Below are 16,815 nucleotides of genomic sequence, written 5' to 3' on the forward strand. Positions count from 1 at the left end.
CTCTCCTTACAAAACACGAGCCATCATCAAGTACCTGTATTTAAAAGGGTTAAGACGTAAGCAGATTTACGAAGATATTATTAATACCCTTGGCGATCAATGTCCTTCGTATACAACGTGAAAAATTAGACTGCAAGCTTCAAAAGAGGTAAATTTTCCTTTGAAGATGACGGCCGATCGGGAAGTCCAGTTTCTGTGTCAGTCCCCGAAAATATCGATGCAGTTCAAGACATGATTTTATCAGACCGTCGAATTGGGCTAAAAAGGATATCTGAAGCACTGAATATTTCATACGAACGCGTTCATCATATAGTTCACGTCAATTTGTACAAAAACAAAGTAACAATCGTTGGAGTGGCGATACTCTAGTCCTCCAAGACATAAGAAGTGTCGTGTCCAAAAATCTGCTGGAAAAGTTCTTGCTTCATTAGATTTGGCTCCGCCCGACTATCATCTCTTTCCTCAACTAAAAAAAGTTTAAAAGGTCGTAAATTTTCCTCCAACGAGGAGACTGCATATCTCGAGATGTCCCAACAATAAATGTAATAATTATCAGGGTTTGGAATTAAAAATTTGGTGCTTTTAGAACAATCGTAGATCTCCGACATAATCGGTCCGAAAACGGAACAGCGCGAAAATTATATTGAAAATGTATTTACTCAAAATGGATTTTTTAGCATTGAGCCCAGAAAGTCAATCCATTAATTGAATGAGATACACACAAAAAAATCACTAGCCCTATGTTTCACCAACTAAATGCAACCCTTAGTCGGCCCAAAGATTCATAACTATAATTAGAAAAGAAAATCTTCCTAAGTTTTGAGCATAGTAGAGATAGGAAAGCTATAGCACAAAGCTCTAATTTAGGAATAGTAAGTTTACTCTTGATAATATTTACACGATATTTCGAGGCTAAAAATCTAGAAGACATTGAGTTATCAGTGTAAATGACATCATTTGTATTATTCTATTTAATTCCAAGAATTTTACAGGGTGCATTCTCCAAGTTCAGATCTAGGTCAACATCTTAAGTGAAGATTGAGCTTTAAGAAATTGTATTGAATCCGTGTTTGTAGAGAAGAGTGTTTAACCTTTAACCCCTATACTGAAAAATTTTCACACTCTCACTACCATCGGTATGAGATACCGCTGTACATAATATGTGGTATTACTCATTTTTTTTTCGAAAATTGAACTTACCTTATTTGTTTTTGCTTTATTAATAATCGCAAAAATAAAACCAAAAGGCTAAAATAAACATTTTAAACAAACAAAATAAATGTATGAATGCTATATAGGCAAATATGTACTTTCTTATTTTTCTCGATTTTTTACACAATTGTTACAAATTTTTTTAGCATGATCCAAACAAATTGGTTTTTCGCATTCTCGGCAAATAAAAAATGTCTTCCGCATTTGGATCTGTTTCTTCTTCTATTTGCAGTAGACGCTCCATACAACTTCTTACCTCTCTTGGTAATCTAAGGTTTTCATTATATCGATGTTGCATGAATGGTGTGATTAGACTTTTTGCCAGTATTTTGAGGAAGTTGGAGCGATCTATTGGTTCTTAATTCTTACAGCTTTGATACAAAATGTAGGCGTCGATTAAGCACATAATCATCATTGGTAGGCCATCTGCGAGTTATCTACACCTCCCTTGGACGTATTGTAATTGTATCTGAGTCATCTTTTGGAGAATGGTGCATTGAAGAAATTAGCAATACAGCCTGATTTTTCTTAGGAACATAGGAAAGCAAAGTAATGTTTTCTTTGAATCCGTATAATTTACTACCGACTTTTTTCTTTTTGTCTGCCAAAAAAGAGGGAGGAATCATTGGCTTGTTCTTTTTCAAAGTACCCAAAAATGTTAGTCCTCTGCTCTGTAATTCAGTTACAAGTTGTAAACTGCTAAACCAATTATCTGCTGTCATTTTTATGTTGGTCTTTTCTATGGGCTTTACTAACCTTACCACAGACTGAGTGGGAACCTGCAGTTTTTTTTCTTTTGCTGATAATCCATGACAATACGAACTTTTTTCACAATAAATGTAAGCATTATTTCTGGCATCTGTGAGGCACATAATCTTTATGCCAAATTTTGCAAGCTTATTGGCATGTACATTACGAATCCTCACCGGCCTCTAAAGCCCACTAGGCTCTCATCCACGCAAGCAAATGTCCCCAAGGAAAAGTTTTTTTGAGAATTATCAATAAACTTCCTAAATAGATCAGAAATAGCTGTAGCTCTATCTTCCTTCGTTTTCTCTGCTCTATCCGTGTCATTATCAAATCTCAATGCGACTAATAAAGTTTCAAACCTTCTTGACATTGTACACCTAAATACATCTCTTCCAGTGCCATCAGTAGCAAACAAACCCTGTAAACTCTTTCTTCCTTCCTTAAAAACTTCTGTGTATGTAAGCAACTCCAAAAAAGCTCTCATCTCAGCAACATCTACATCTTTCAATGGTGAATGGTCTTGGGTCTTGTACTTTGTCTGAATTTGAAAAAGTTTACGATTTGTCCAATGAACAACTTCATGCAGCATATCTGCGCTAAACAGTAGTTCCCATACTTGCAAAGGGCTTGAATTTTCTCTTAATGCTTTTGCTGAACCTCGTACCCGGATAAACTCTTCACTAAGTTGTGACTTCTTGTTCTAGAATTAGCTGAAGGTGGTTGTTTTGACCATCGGATTACTCCGATTCTGTATCATGCTCACTTTCAGAGACGTAACTTTCATCCTCATCGCTTATGAAATTATAGTCTTCTTCTAGTTAATTCAAGTACCATTCCTCAAATTTTGGATAATCCGGATGCATCGACGATGGCCCCGCCCTCTGTGAGTGACATCTTTATAAAAGAAAAACCCTAAAAAAACGAGAAATAAAAAACAATAACAAAAATTCCAACACCTACGTTACTCCCCGGTATGTCTCAAAAAATCGCTATTCCATTGACCGCCAGCGCGCTACTAATGTACGCATCAACGGAAACTTGAAAGGCGGGAAATTCAACACCGGCGGGATGAGATACCGCTAGGTAGCGGTTAAAGGTTAACTCAACATAAAGGGTTTCTAATTGATTGTATTTAGAGACTCTGCTAATGATGCCGTTCATATATTTATGTGAGAGAATTGCGGTACTAACGAGAGAGAATGAGGGATTATTGTCCTTTAGGATGTCCTTTAACACTCTGGTAGCGAGAACAGGAGTACTAGATTGGCCAAAACTAAGTTGCAAAAATGCATACATCTAAACGAAAGGACTCATGCTAAAATACATTTTGCAAATGACGCTAAGGGGGATTGATTTTTATCATACTTATTCTTTCAGCATCGTTACGAGGAAAACCAGTATCAGTTCGAGAGGAAAAATCAAGAACTATACGTCAATTAGAAGACACCGAAGAATCTTGAACATCAGCTCTGTGGAGAACGAAATTGTTGTGTTCATTCGATAGATTGCAAAACAAAGACAGTGGTACCACTCTAACGTGGTCAAGAGAGAGATAATCAAACAAAAATTGTCTATAAAAAAATTCAATACTTTCAAATTTGTTTTTCAAATACTGAACTGTTTCTTTGCTATTAAGAGAGAGTTTCCTAACTTTTAGTTTAGGTTTGCTATAATTTGCCAGGTAAAATTATAGTAGTTCAAGAAATATATTCTCAGATAGTTCATCATTGTTCGAACGAACTTTAGGGATCTTTTAGATTTCCCAAAATATTTGTCAACATACTTGTGAGTGCTTCAATACGCCCTCAGATAAGTTTAATGTAAAATTTTAAATTTTAACACATGTAACTGTTGTCTAAGAAGCATACTGCATTTTCTTTTTTTTTTTTCTATCACAGAAACTGCATTTGTGCCTTATCCCTCAACTATTCAAGCTGTGGATGAAGTACCAGACCTTCCAGTAGGACTATCAAAAGTTAAAGCATGTAACAACTATAAATTTCTTTTTTGTGATAACCATAATTCGTTTGAAAAGCAAACTGATTTGTTAAATATTAAATAAAGATAATTTTATTCAATTATATAAAAAATTTTGATAGAGTTTTGAAAGGTATAGATGAAAGATTAAAAGATGGTGATTTCTTGTTTATAATGAGATACAAACACTCAAAAAAATACAAAAAACGGTATAGTGGTAGTTTTATAATGATAGACATCTGAAGACGTTAGATAATGAAGCCTGCAGATTTTGTTGTGCAGAGAACGAAACCTCTATCCACATTCTCTACATGATGACATATGATGATTCTTATAAATACATACGTACATGTATTTATCTATATGCTTATTTTGTATTTTTTCGAATATAATAAAAAACTGTGGTTTGTCTCATTTTCTTGTTTCATTTCAGAAGCCCCATTCTCCCCATAATTGAAATTAGAGAATATTTAAGACCAACTTTCGTCCAGTTTTTTTCCAAACATTTCAATGGAGTTGTATCAACCAAAATGATGTGATAGTTTTGGTTGATACAATTCCATTTAACTGTTTCGAAAAATAACTGGACGAAAGATTTGAATTTGAAGTATGCCGCCAAAATTCAATTCATGTACGTGTAGTGCTCATGAATCAAGAGATGGCGCTGAAATGAGAACTCGAGTTTGCTAAAAGATGTGGTTCATCTATGGTTACGGGCACGTCTCTCAGCTGACCAAAATTTTACGGTCCGAAATAATGGTGCAGAGTGTCCGTAGACAGTGTCTAATTCCTCTTTCATTTGTGTGTTTTTTATAAATAAAAGTTTGATGACAGATTGATTCCCTTTTATTTATTTTCAGAAAAATCTCACAAAACTCATTTATATGATTGTCGGATAAAAACTAAGCATCTAGAATGCCTGAAATTTTAGTCAGAATATCATAAAACATGCACAAATATATTTCTCAACTTTTCTTGATAAGTGCTGATATCATCAAGATGAGATCAGAAACTTTTCAGAAAATAATGTGGTTCCGAATCATTCAATTTAGTTTTAAAAGTTGTAATACAAATAGTTTAGATCAAATTTAAACTTCCTTTACGACGTTATTTTTAAAACTATCTCTTACAGGAAATACATATTCATAGGCTGGCTTTCCAGATTCAACAACCCATAGTGATCCGTTATGTGCATATTTTAAAAGTTTAACGCCTTCTACTGCGACGAAATCAGAGCTAAAAAATAGACTTTAATTTACATCGACACAGATTGAAAACATTGGAAAGTGAAGTACACTACTGGCTAAAATATTGTATGTGCTGTAACAAAACGAGTTATTGAAGTTATATTATTCTTATTCCTCTACTAACAGCAAGCATGTCACCACAAAACATATCGAAGATTTTTAGCCTTAGTCTAACAAACTAAACATAAAATTAGTCAAATACTATAATAACTAACACTGCACTAGGATATTTCTTCTTCACCGCCCGGAATACTTTTATTATTTGCCACGTATCTTGAATTTTCAACTAACTATTCGGAGCTCCTTATATGTGCTCTTGCAATAAGTTGAGAACATTGTAGAAACTTGTCCAGTAATAGAAAATCTGTCCAGTTTCATTTAACTTTTTTTGCATAAATATCTATAACATGGTGCCATCTCTTATAGTTTCAATTACATTAAATTATAATTGGTGCAGTTAGATGGCGTGCAGCGTGTACCCATCACACTATAGTTTCCACTACATTAAATTATGATGGGAAAATAGCGTGCGACTTACCACCCGTTATAATATATACAAACAGAATTGAATAGCGAGTGGAGACATTTGGAAAATACACAAAGTCTATGGTATTTATCAAAACCAGTTTCTGGTTATATGGAACTGTTAGTGTACTGTAATGTTTTTTCATGCTAATAAGTTATTTTTATCCATAACAGAACTTATATTAGCAAAAGCTCCACATCTGCAATTTTTAGTTTTAAATTGTCACGCGCTAAAATTAAGTTATTTAGTGTTAAGTTGGCAATGGTAGTCACAAAACTATAATAATGTATCTACGAGTAAATTTGTTCATAACTTATTGGAATCTAATTAGCTCGATATAATTTGATAGTTGTTATTAAGTTTGCCTCAATTGCAGTATTTAGTATTCCTGTTGGGTTTAGCAAAGTTAATAGTGTATTACACTACAAGAGGTGAAAGTTTTATTTTCGTCTTCGCTTCAGACAGGACCTTGATTTGTCCCGTGTAGTATATACGATATTTCTTTATAGCCAGTGTAGGTACGAAAGCTTAACATTTACCCACTGTGAGAAGTACACGCGCGCATTATATATATTGTTAATACATTTTTATTGTTACTTTTTGTACTAGCTTAAGGCTTTATTGGATAGGCTCTACGAAATCTTTGTATTCATTAACTACTCTAATAATGATGTTAAGGACACCAATTATTCGTAAACAAAGCATATAACATACGATAATAGTTGCAATCTCTTTACCGGTCGTGCTTGAAATCGACTGTTTTTATATTCCGACAATGTAGCTAACTAGTTTCATTTCTAATTTGTTAGAATCTAAGTGTTATTAACATTGTAACGAGGTTAGATAGGTTATACTGTTTATTAGGCTATTTTTCTTCCCCCTGTAACTTTTGAATCTATTCAGGCTACTTTAGAAAAAAATCGAGAAAATTTAATTATATGTATAAAGAACAAGAAAGTTGATGATTTTAGAAGAAAAAAATCTGAATTTAGGTGTACACTTTAACAAACCTTGATTTAAGTTAATAAATAAAATGAAATATATTATCAATATCTTCACCGATGTATCACAAGTGTTTTCTACTGAATGATAGGCTTAGGGCGATAAGACTATTTTGATATTTGATAGAATACCTTTGTCTGTTAGCAGGTCCAGTTTTTTCGCTTGCCATTTTTTGCGCTTCCATATAATCCGGATGTAAAGCACATTGTTCCACTCTGAATAAGGATGTATGTGTACCTCCTGGGCAAATAGCTAGAACTCTCACTTTGGTTCTTTGGAAATGGAATTCATCGCCCCAAGAGAGCGTCATACCTACTATAGCAAATTTAGTGGCACCGTAAATGGGCATCCAAGGACCAGGCCTAATACCAGCAATTGAAGATGTATTCAGGATAACAGCTTCATCTCCTTGTTTATATTTTTTGAGATACAGCTCCAGGCCTAGAATAATTCCGTTAATGGTTCCTCTCTGTAAATAATAAATTTAAATCCTTAAACTAATAGAGTATACTGGGAGGTAGTAAAGCCTTGCACTTCACGTAGTTAATGTAAAACATTGTAATTAGATCTATACGAAAACGAATATGTCTATATCCAGAAGTATAAAACATTGGTGATGTTCTGGAAAGGATATTAAATACACAATATAATTATCAATCTATAAACCTATAACTATAAAACCAGTATTAGCTATCTGAGAAGAACTGCTTATTGTATGTCAAAACGAACATTAAATTACAGTTCAAATTTCAGTTTCACTAGAGGTGATTAAAAAGTAGGATGAATAATTTGTTTAAAAACAAAATTAGAGAGTAGCATTGAATTTTAATTGAATCTATAGTATTTCCAGCAATCCACTTATACCAACGATGCTTAATATGATCAAGATATTATTAAAAATCTAATCGGTTAGGTTAGGTTAGGATGATTGGAATAACCTTAATATAATTCTTTTAGATTTTGAAAAAACTAATTCTATAAAAAATGAAATTTCATTCATTCATAACCTAACCTTGTTTATCGATGAAAATTCATTCATAACGACCTTATCAAATCTAAATGTTCAATATCATTCATAATCTAGCTTATAAAAAATCAATGTCCTTTATAATTCAACTTATAAAAATTCTATTTCATTCATAATTTAACCTATAAAAATTCAACGTCATTCATAACGACTTATCAGAACTTTGAATTGGATGCATGTTTTTCAATTCCCAAAACAAATGTAACCTATAAAATTAAACTAACTCAATATTTATAACTACTGTCATTTCGAATGTTGATTTTGAATCATATATATTCAATTTCATTAATATTAGTAATTTTTAATATTTTCATATTTATATACCTACAATGTTCATATTTTTACATTATACTTTGACCATATTTTTAATCCCTGATCGAAAGCTCAAAATTTATGTTAAAAATATTATACTTTGCTTTTATCACCACAATCCCACAAGTAGCACATTTACCACCTAGTTAGTACAAAAAACTTGAACATTCGTTTTAGTGATAATAAAATAGATCTCCCGAAATATTCATTAAAGTTTGATTATTACGTAGAAGGAATAATTTAAAACAACAAAAATTAATGAGAAGACCTAACCGTGACGATTTTAGGTGCTGTTTACTGGTTCTTAATACTATTTCCTAACTATGAGGTGATAATGAGGTTGCTTAAACTGTTAGTTCACTGATTTATATTTAAAACTCACTAATTTGCACTAAGAACCTAAAGGAACTAAGGAATGTTAAAACGGACATAAAGGCCATTAAAGTAATTGATAAATTGGTAAGCGAATGATGTGTACTGTCTGAAAGGTGAAAGCAACGGGGTGTCGTATTTTTTTTTGTCTAAACTTTTTGAATTACTCTAAAAAGCCGGTTAATATATTCAAGGGGGTCGATCATGCTTAGCCTAGAGAAAGACGTATTAATTTCATAATTCCAAACCAATAGGTTTGATTGTAGAATTGTAATCCAGATGAAATGAATCGACAATCAGACCTACAAATGTTGTTTGGCCCATTGATTTTTCAAAACTTTGTTTTATAATATTTATTTTAGAATACATAGAAGTTACTGAAATTCATCAATCTATAAAAGTTGATAAATATAAATTTATATATTTTCTCGAATAAATGTATTATCTTCAGATTGGAAATTTTCCGCCCTTAATTTCTTCCTTCCAGAAAAAAATATAAAGCAGCTCTCGTGATTCATGGGAAAGAAACCTAAGCACTTATCAAAATGATGTGTCACTTCCCATTTGAAATTCTAATGTGAGTGTTCAAATTAACACCCCGTATTTAATTATGTGCAAAATTCCGAGAGAAATTATTATTTACTTCACATTAACTATGTTTGTCAAGCTCTGATTTGAGGATGCGTTCTTAGAAATAGATTAGGTCTGTTGCAGCCAATTTTCATTTGTTTATAACAACTTCTACTTTCCATCGAATTCTATATTGTTACAAACTTGCCCACTGAATCTGCGATGCCGATCCTGTTCTAATATGTTATCTAAGCTAAAATGTGGCAGATGCGCTTTTTTATTTGTGACCTGTATCCTTTATCTTATATTGTGACCGTTGTTAAAGACAATTTGTAATAAGATCTTTTTGTTTGATTACGGCAAACCAGAGATTTCGATAATTCGAGGGTTCTAAATATAATTTTGATATATAAAACGGCCGTAGTTAATCAACAATTTGATGTCGAGGTGACAACAAAAACATCGAGACAATGATAAGTGAACTAAAAAGTGTATTCAAATAAATTAGATGGTAAGTGTGTACATGAATATTAGTGAATATTTGAGCGTGTAAGTGTTAGGAATAATAAGTGTATAAATAAAACACATAGGTAAGACACATCGTGAGTATAAATTCATCCCACCGTTTTTTGATTAAAAACAAAATATTTTTATGACGTATAATAGATAAATTAGTTTTCTTACTATATTCACATCCACTTCTTTTTCCCACTGCAAATCGTTATATATACCAGCGTTGTTAATCAGTATATCGACATTCTTGAAAAGTTCAACAGTTCTTATGAACGCTGCTGAAAAAGATGTTAAATATAATTATCTTATTGTCGGAAGGTTTAATTTTGGGAACTTAGTTCAATATTTCGTTATAACTTCTTAAGGATTTTAGATGAAAATTTCAATCTGATATCTCAAACTCAAAACATCAAAAACTGATTTGTTTCAGTACTTCTAAATACTTGTTCAACTATTCAGGAGAAAATATTAAATAACGAGAAAGGCGCTGAAAACTTTTCTATTCTGAATTTGAGCATCTTTATTTTTAATCAATATAAAACTCTCCCCTACGCTCCAACGCTTCGTGCGATCCTTCCATTACTTGGACCAGTCTTCTTCTGTCAGCTCCTTCAAAATATACGCTACTTTCTCTTCCTTAGTTTCAACGGACTCTTGTTCCTTGTAATATAGATTTCCCCTCAGAAAACAGATAGAAATATAATCGCGCAAGATCCGACAAGTAAGTCGGATGGTTTAACTTTGAGGTGCTGAAGTTAATAGGAATCGGGCCGATTTTCCCTTATTCTTTCATGAAGTTTAGCAAGAAGGTAGTAATGTTAATTAATAATTTGAAATTTAAAAACCCAATAAAGCTAGACAATCTCATCAATAACGAAAAAAATCATCATTACCTTAAACATTGATTTGTTCTTTCGTGCCTTCTTGTCTCTCGGTAAGGAAGAGAGTAAATTTATGTTGATTTTTAATACTATTTCCTAAAGCAAAGAGAGTAAAGTTGCGTCGTATTTTTGGGGCCTGATATTTGTGAACTGTTGTACGGGGGTGAAGTGTGCGCAGTTGAGATGAAATCGTGTGAGGTATAAATGGTAGAGGTGTGAAGAACTATCTTATATGTGGGTAAAGAAGTGTTCAGTTTTACGCCGTAAATCACAGTTTAAAACCCACCAGAATGACGCTCGTGCGTACAGTGAATAATATGACGTAAGCGAATTGAGATATGTGGAGTTGAATACTTAATATTTTTGTTAACTATGGTAGTTAGTCACAGAACGACATTAAAAACTTCAATTGTTGTTGTAGTCCACATTTATTAGATAATATAACCTTAAAAATCTAAAAATTTTTACTAACGCTATTGTGGCGCCACTTCTATTTATCGCATTCTATGACACTTAATATACACAGATATAGTTCTCCGTATATATCTACACTATATACGTTTCTATTCTTAATGGAACTTGAGTAATATTTTCCCATGAAATAAAGTATCTAGGAGTCATCCTGGTTAAAACACTTACTTGAAATAATCATCTAGACAAAGTAAACTCGAAAACCACTGCGACCATGTGAACTAGTCGCAAGCTTGTTGGCAAAACAATGGGACTTAAGACTAAGATGGTATACTGAGTATACCAAACAATCATCAAACCCAGGATCACATACGCATCTTCCCTTCTCTTCACCTAATAGTAAAAAAAGCATTTGTAGCTCCTACAGGATAATCCAGACAGAAAAATTAAAGCTAGGAAATTTGATAGGTTACCTAAGAAATCTAAAATTGATAAAGCTAGAAATCTGCGAAAAATCAAATCTTACTGGAAATACACTCCAGGACTAAGCCAATCCGAAAGATTGATAACCATATCAAATGAAAAGTCTGAGAAGCTTGGCATGGCAGAGAACAACAACTGCAGATTCTGCCAGCAAGCCATGGAAACATCAGAGTATATACACTGCGAATGTCCTGTCCATCAAATTACACGTTTAATTAATTATAAAAAAAGGTGAGTGAATTATACAAAGTGAAAATTGATTATCAGACTGAAATAATAATACTCTTTTCGCGTTACATCAATGTCCTAGTATTAATAATCCCTGTTAACTATATATATATATATATATATATATATATATATATATATATATATATATATATATATATATATATATATATATATATATGCATATAGGTGCTACACGCAGGTCTTTTAGGCCCATAGCATGAAAGCGATCCCTTCCACTCTTCCCTATTTTTTGTTTTCGTTTCCCAATGCTAAATTATTCTTTCTATCTAAGGTCTTCCATCATTTCTGCGTACCATCTTTTTTATAGTCTTCCTTTATTTTTGTTGTTCCTCCTTGTTCAATGTCCATCATATTTGCTGCTTTAAAATCTGGCATTTTCTGTATGTGGGCCAGCCACCATATTCTTTTGACACTGTTAACTAACTACTCGTAATTTTTCTCCTTCAATTTCTCCTCGAATTGACCCCTGAGAAATAGGAAAAAGATACAGAGGAAGTACGATGGATATTCGAATACTATGATGTCATTTTGTGAGAAATGGTTTCACACATAAAGTTCGAATATTTATGTTGTCTTGGTGAAGGATCTAGGAACTCATCCTCCACAAATTGCGTCATTAAAAGACAATCAACACTGATTAATTCAATGTCAGTTTTTTTACGCTGATGGTCACATCATCCAGAGTAACAAGTATTCCCCTTCAGCGCAGCCTCGATCATGAAAGAGAGAAAAAAGTAACTATCATGGATCATCATTTATTTGAAAAAGAAGAGTTGTCACTATATTACACCTAACGAAGGTTTATTTAAATTCATGTTTGAACAGCTCTGAGTAGATTTCTACAGTTAATGTGTGATTACGAAATTTGTTAAAAAAGAGTTGAATTAGTGCATGTTGAAAAATATCTCCCCTTTGGAAATATGAATCTAATACACTTGATTATTCTTATTCTAATTGATTATTGCTAGAAAATGTGAAAACATATACTCATATGCATCTTACCTTCAAAATCGCTTTTACTTGACACATCCGTCTTAATAAATATTGCCTTTCCGTTTCCAAATTCGTTTTCAATTTCAGCTAATGCAACTTCCGCTGCTTTATCGTCTATATCTGATATTGTCACAGCCTTAAAAATAAAAACGTTTTCAAACTAATATCACAATATTATCCGTACAGAAATAAGTTTTATCTTCATAACAACTTAAGTATCAATAAATATTTTAAATCACTAAGTTTCGTTTTTCAAATAATTCAAAAACACAGTTTTACTTTTTCGAAGAAGTAAAACTAACTTTTTTTTCGATTCTACAACTCTAATGGCTTGCTATTCCATCATGTTGGCATGATGACACTAACTAGCTCTGTTACTTGGTCCGAATAATCAAATGCACCATCAGATGGTCCCTGATGCCAGCCTTACTTACAATCATCAGGTATGTCTATCCGTAGACACAGTGTGAAATATATATACCGATTATTTACAACCGCTTCTACACTACACAATTACACTGTCAGTGTTTCGATAACCAAATAATCGTCTTCAGAGACCGAAGGTAAACTAAAGCTTACTAAGTTGATCTAGCTTTATATACTAAATTTTCCTCCAGTGGGAAAAGCTTAAGCACAGTCATACGAAAATTTATGCAAAAATGAACTAGGTTTTCTGATTGAACCGGATTTTTGCAAATTCGGAGTCATTATTAAGAGGCAGGTTAATGTGGTTTTTTATTCATCGATGTAAAAAGTGATCCAAATCCATGTTATCAATATGCTTGCTCCACAAATTATCTTTTCGATTGATTCTAAGGCCTGAATCTGTCTACTTCTTGCAATTGTACCAAAAAGAAAAGCTTCAATAATAAAAATAATAATTAAAATAAAACAAAATTTGCTTACCATCGAGAACCTGGTGAAAACTAACGCTTTCTTTACTGACTTTGAAGGAAATAATGCATGAAAAATGCATTATTGGCGGGATGGTAACAATTGTGTGTTTGGGGGGAGGGGTGAGTCTAATGATGATGAATATAATTATGTTCATGATGTTCAAGTTGATGATAATCTCTAGCTATTGTTTCTTGTGTTTAAGCTATTTGGACGTTTTGCTACCTCGATAGCTTTTCGAAATATTCTGAAGTTGAAGGAGTGAAATGAAGTGAAGATTTTGGTTTTATCAAATCGATTATGTACCCAGTATAGGCACTAAATTGGGTTTTTGTCAGTTTGTTATATTTATTTTAACGCCAGTAGTGAGAGAGTTAGTGTCCACGGTCCTTTAAAGTAATCCTTTTTTATTTTAATTATTGTTGTTTGAAACTTTCCTTTTTTTGTAGAATATTAGGGAGTGGACAGATTGATTGAACCTTTGGAATCAGGAAAGAGATTATTCGTTTCGTGTTAGGTTGTTTAACAATAATTTTAATAACACATTTAAGCTTAGTAGATTATCATTTATTAGAAAACTTATCTATCCAAAAGCTCTTTATTTCATTGATATTACATCTTCTAAATATTTAATAGGAGTAGAACAAAATTTAGTGATGAACGTAAGTTGTATTACAAACTAATATATAAACATTTTGCTCTTTTAGACGTGATCTCCATTATCATTTGTCAAGATGTGACATCAGCTTTTAAATCTACCCGGCCATTACATCAGTCTTATGAAGGTAATTGGCAGAGTGTGCGACAACGATATCTGATGTTTTCATCAAATTATGCTTGACAATATCATGACACATAGACCAACCAGATACAACATATGTAAGATTCGTATAAAAGTCTTAAAAAAATAATTCAAAAATTGTTATGCCTTGCAAAACACTGTGTTCGTGTTATTTAAGATAAAAAAATGTTGCGAATCATCCTGGATTTCCGGGACAGTTCCTTCCATTCGCTTGCCCCGTGTCCCGCTTTGTCTGCCCCGAGGACAGGGATTGTCCTGGGTTTGGGAGTTCAGCAATAAAAATTTAACAGGATAATTGATTCTTTGTTACTAAACCGAAATCACTTCAAACAATCTGCCCTCAGTTCGTGGATGAAGCCGAAATACAATGGCCAGAGCTTGTCACACATGAACCAACTAGCTTGTTTCAGATTATCTCTCTTTGGGAGATGATTCCAAAAATGCGTCAAAGAACTGCTGTGCTTAGAAGATCAACCAGAAACATTTAATCAATGGAAATCACTATATGGAAAAACCAAATAGACTTATCCAGAAAACTAAAACCCTTTGCAACTATGAACGTTTAAAAAAAACAAAGTAATGCTAAGAAAGAAGAAGAATTTTTTGGCTCTCATCTGAGGACAGGAAAGGAAAATTTGTTATGAGAAAATTTGCCACGATTTAGGTAAGCATTTTCATTTCAGTGACGATAACCCTTTAAAGAAAACACCTTGTCTATCCATAATAGAGAGTATCCCTTTTAAAAGCCTTCTAGAAGCTCCCACTGTACTGGGCATTGAGAAAATAATCTCGGTGAATAATCTTTTCTATAATCATATATAACTTGAGAGAAGTTCAAAATTTATTTAATGTTATTCATATAAATGAACGATTGGGCTCAAACTGTTTCTTGGAGAACAATCATCTTTGCCACAAGTTTTTTGGATGTACTGGGTTCGGCTGGGGGCCATGACGATACAAGGGGTTTAACTTATTATAGGTATAATGTTACTTAAAACTATGTCAGTGTCGATATTTTTTCGATTTACCTTAATCCCATTGCGCAACAGTTCCTTTGCATAACTTAATCCTAAACCTGAGGCGCCACCAGTAATTAGGGCAACTTTATCACGAATATCAAACATCTCTTTATTCTACTTATTTTGATGTACTTATAATATATAAATTGTATAAACATTATGTAATATAAAGTTAATGCATATATAATTAGATAATTGATTAGATAATGTTTCATTATAATCTTTTCTACTTAAAGAGTGTGATAAAAGGTATTATTTATTTTATCCAGCATTTGGAGTTACTACAAAATATTCCAACTTCAGGAAAATCTTTTTTGTTTTGTTTTTGCTTTACATACAAGGTAGTTTAGAATAATATATTATATAGCACGGTTAGCTGAGTCGACATGTATATCGGAAACTACTTGTAATATTTTTCTTCAGGAGTTGACTCTCAAGCTGTCACGAAATACTTCATGCTTTCTGGTAATGTCATTTGTACTACTAACAACACAAAATCTACAGTATTACCCTCATTGGAATGTAAACTGAAACATCTTTGCATCAACAAATGGACACTAACTTCTGAGTGATATTCATAAATAGTTTTCAACTATTTTTAAAACGTGTCTGGCTTGACAGTACATGTTTAATGACTTGCTCATCTAATCTTAATACGATAATTCTTTGTTTTATTACTGTTTCATGAAATGTCCAAACTGTCCAGTTATCTGAACGGCAGGTTAATTTTTGTCAAATTTGTTGTTGTTATTTGAGGTTAACGGTGTTAAGAATTAGGCATACCACCGCTCAAAGGCTGCAAACAGATCTATTGGCTGCTCGTAATGTCCGAATAAGCCTACAAACAGTTCGAAATAGGCTGAGAGAAGCAGGTGTACGAGCCAGAATGCCAGCTAGAGGTCCACGTCTTACCAGAGAACATCGAGTAGCTAGATTGAAATTTGCTCGAGAACACGCAAATTGGAATATTCAAGATTGGTCCAATATTTTATTAACGGATGAATCAAAATTTTGTCTGTATTCATCAAATAGGCGTGTACCAGTATATAGGCGACGTGTAAATGTAGTAAATGAGCTACTTCACAGGCTCAAGGATATTGGCTTCGAATGTATCGTTATGATGAAGACATAATGTTATATATTAATTCAATCAAGACAATATTACCTCCATTTAAAAGAAAAAGAGAACCACTGGATATCAAGTATCTTTCTCTAAATGGAGATATCATAGAGTGGAAATATGCAGTTAAATATCTGGAGATTGCAAGCTTCTCTAGAAGCAATAAGTTGAAATCTAAGTCAGTACAGCAATAACTCGCCGAAGTTTGGCTTGTTTGTAAAGAAACGCAAAAGACTTCCATTGACCTGAACCCCTCTTGTTTTCCTTAAGCGGCAAAAAGATCATTCGGAATACTAGAAGATCTGTAATGTCTTCTCACTACAGGACACTGTCACCTCAGAAAATAGATAAAGGACTGACACTAATAAGTGGAGGTGTTATTATTTCTTATGAAATATGAAAATAAAATGACTTACCTATCTTTCAAGCAGTATTCACATGGGATTACGCAG

At 32.9% G+C, this 16,815-nt stretch overlaps 1 protein-coding gene across 2 annotated transcripts; it reads right to left on the reverse strand.

Annotated features, from left to right (window-relative positions):
* Positions 1-2,645: 2,645 nt before the first annotated feature.
* On the reverse strand, positions 2,646-15,399 carry LOC130441270 (15-hydroxyprostaglandin dehydrogenase [NAD(+)]-like). 2 transcript variants are annotated; one of them, XM_056774868.1, is made up of 5 exons: positions 15,253-15,399; positions 12,538-12,664; positions 9,680-9,786; positions 6,846-7,183; positions 2,646-5,175 (listed from the first exon to the last, which is right to left on the reverse strand). In XM_056774868.1, exons 1-5 carry the CDS (start codon positions 15,346-15,348, stop codon positions 5,028-5,030), a joined length of 816 nt encoding a protein of 271 aa, XP_056630846.1. In that variant the 5' UTR covers positions 15,349-15,399; the 3' UTR covers positions 2,646-5,027. The 2 variants fall into 2 exon arrangements, with proteins under 2 accessions (XP_056630846.1, XP_056630847.1); XM_056774869.1 differs by having other exon boundaries at positions 9,680-9,783; positions 15,253-15,391.
* Positions 15,400-16,815: the final 1,416 nt, after the last annotated feature.

Source organism: Diorhabda sublineata, chromosome 3, assembly GCF_026230105.1.
Source record: "Diorhabda sublineata isolate icDioSubl1.1 chromosome 3, icDioSubl1.1, whole genome shotgun sequence".
NCBI classification, from domain to species: domain Eukaryota; kingdom Metazoa; phylum Arthropoda; class Insecta; order Coleoptera; family Chrysomelidae; genus Diorhabda; species Diorhabda sublineata.

What these genes read in the sequence shown, in the direction of transcription:
- LOC130441270 (XM_056774868.1), bottom strand. Translation starts at nt 15,348, where the DNA reads ATGTTTGATATTCGTGATAAAGTTGCCCTAATTACTGGTGGCGCCTCA. An exon ending in TGTTGCGCAATGGGATTAAG is followed by an intron (nt 12,665 to 15,252) that starts GTAAATCGAAAA and finishes TTTATTTTTAAG; the next exon opens with GCTGTGACAATATCAGATAT. An exon ending in AAGTAAAAGCGATTTTGAAG is followed by an intron (nt 9,787 to 12,537) that starts GTAAGATGCATA and finishes CATCTTTTTCAG; the next exon opens with CAGCGTTCATAAGAACTGTT.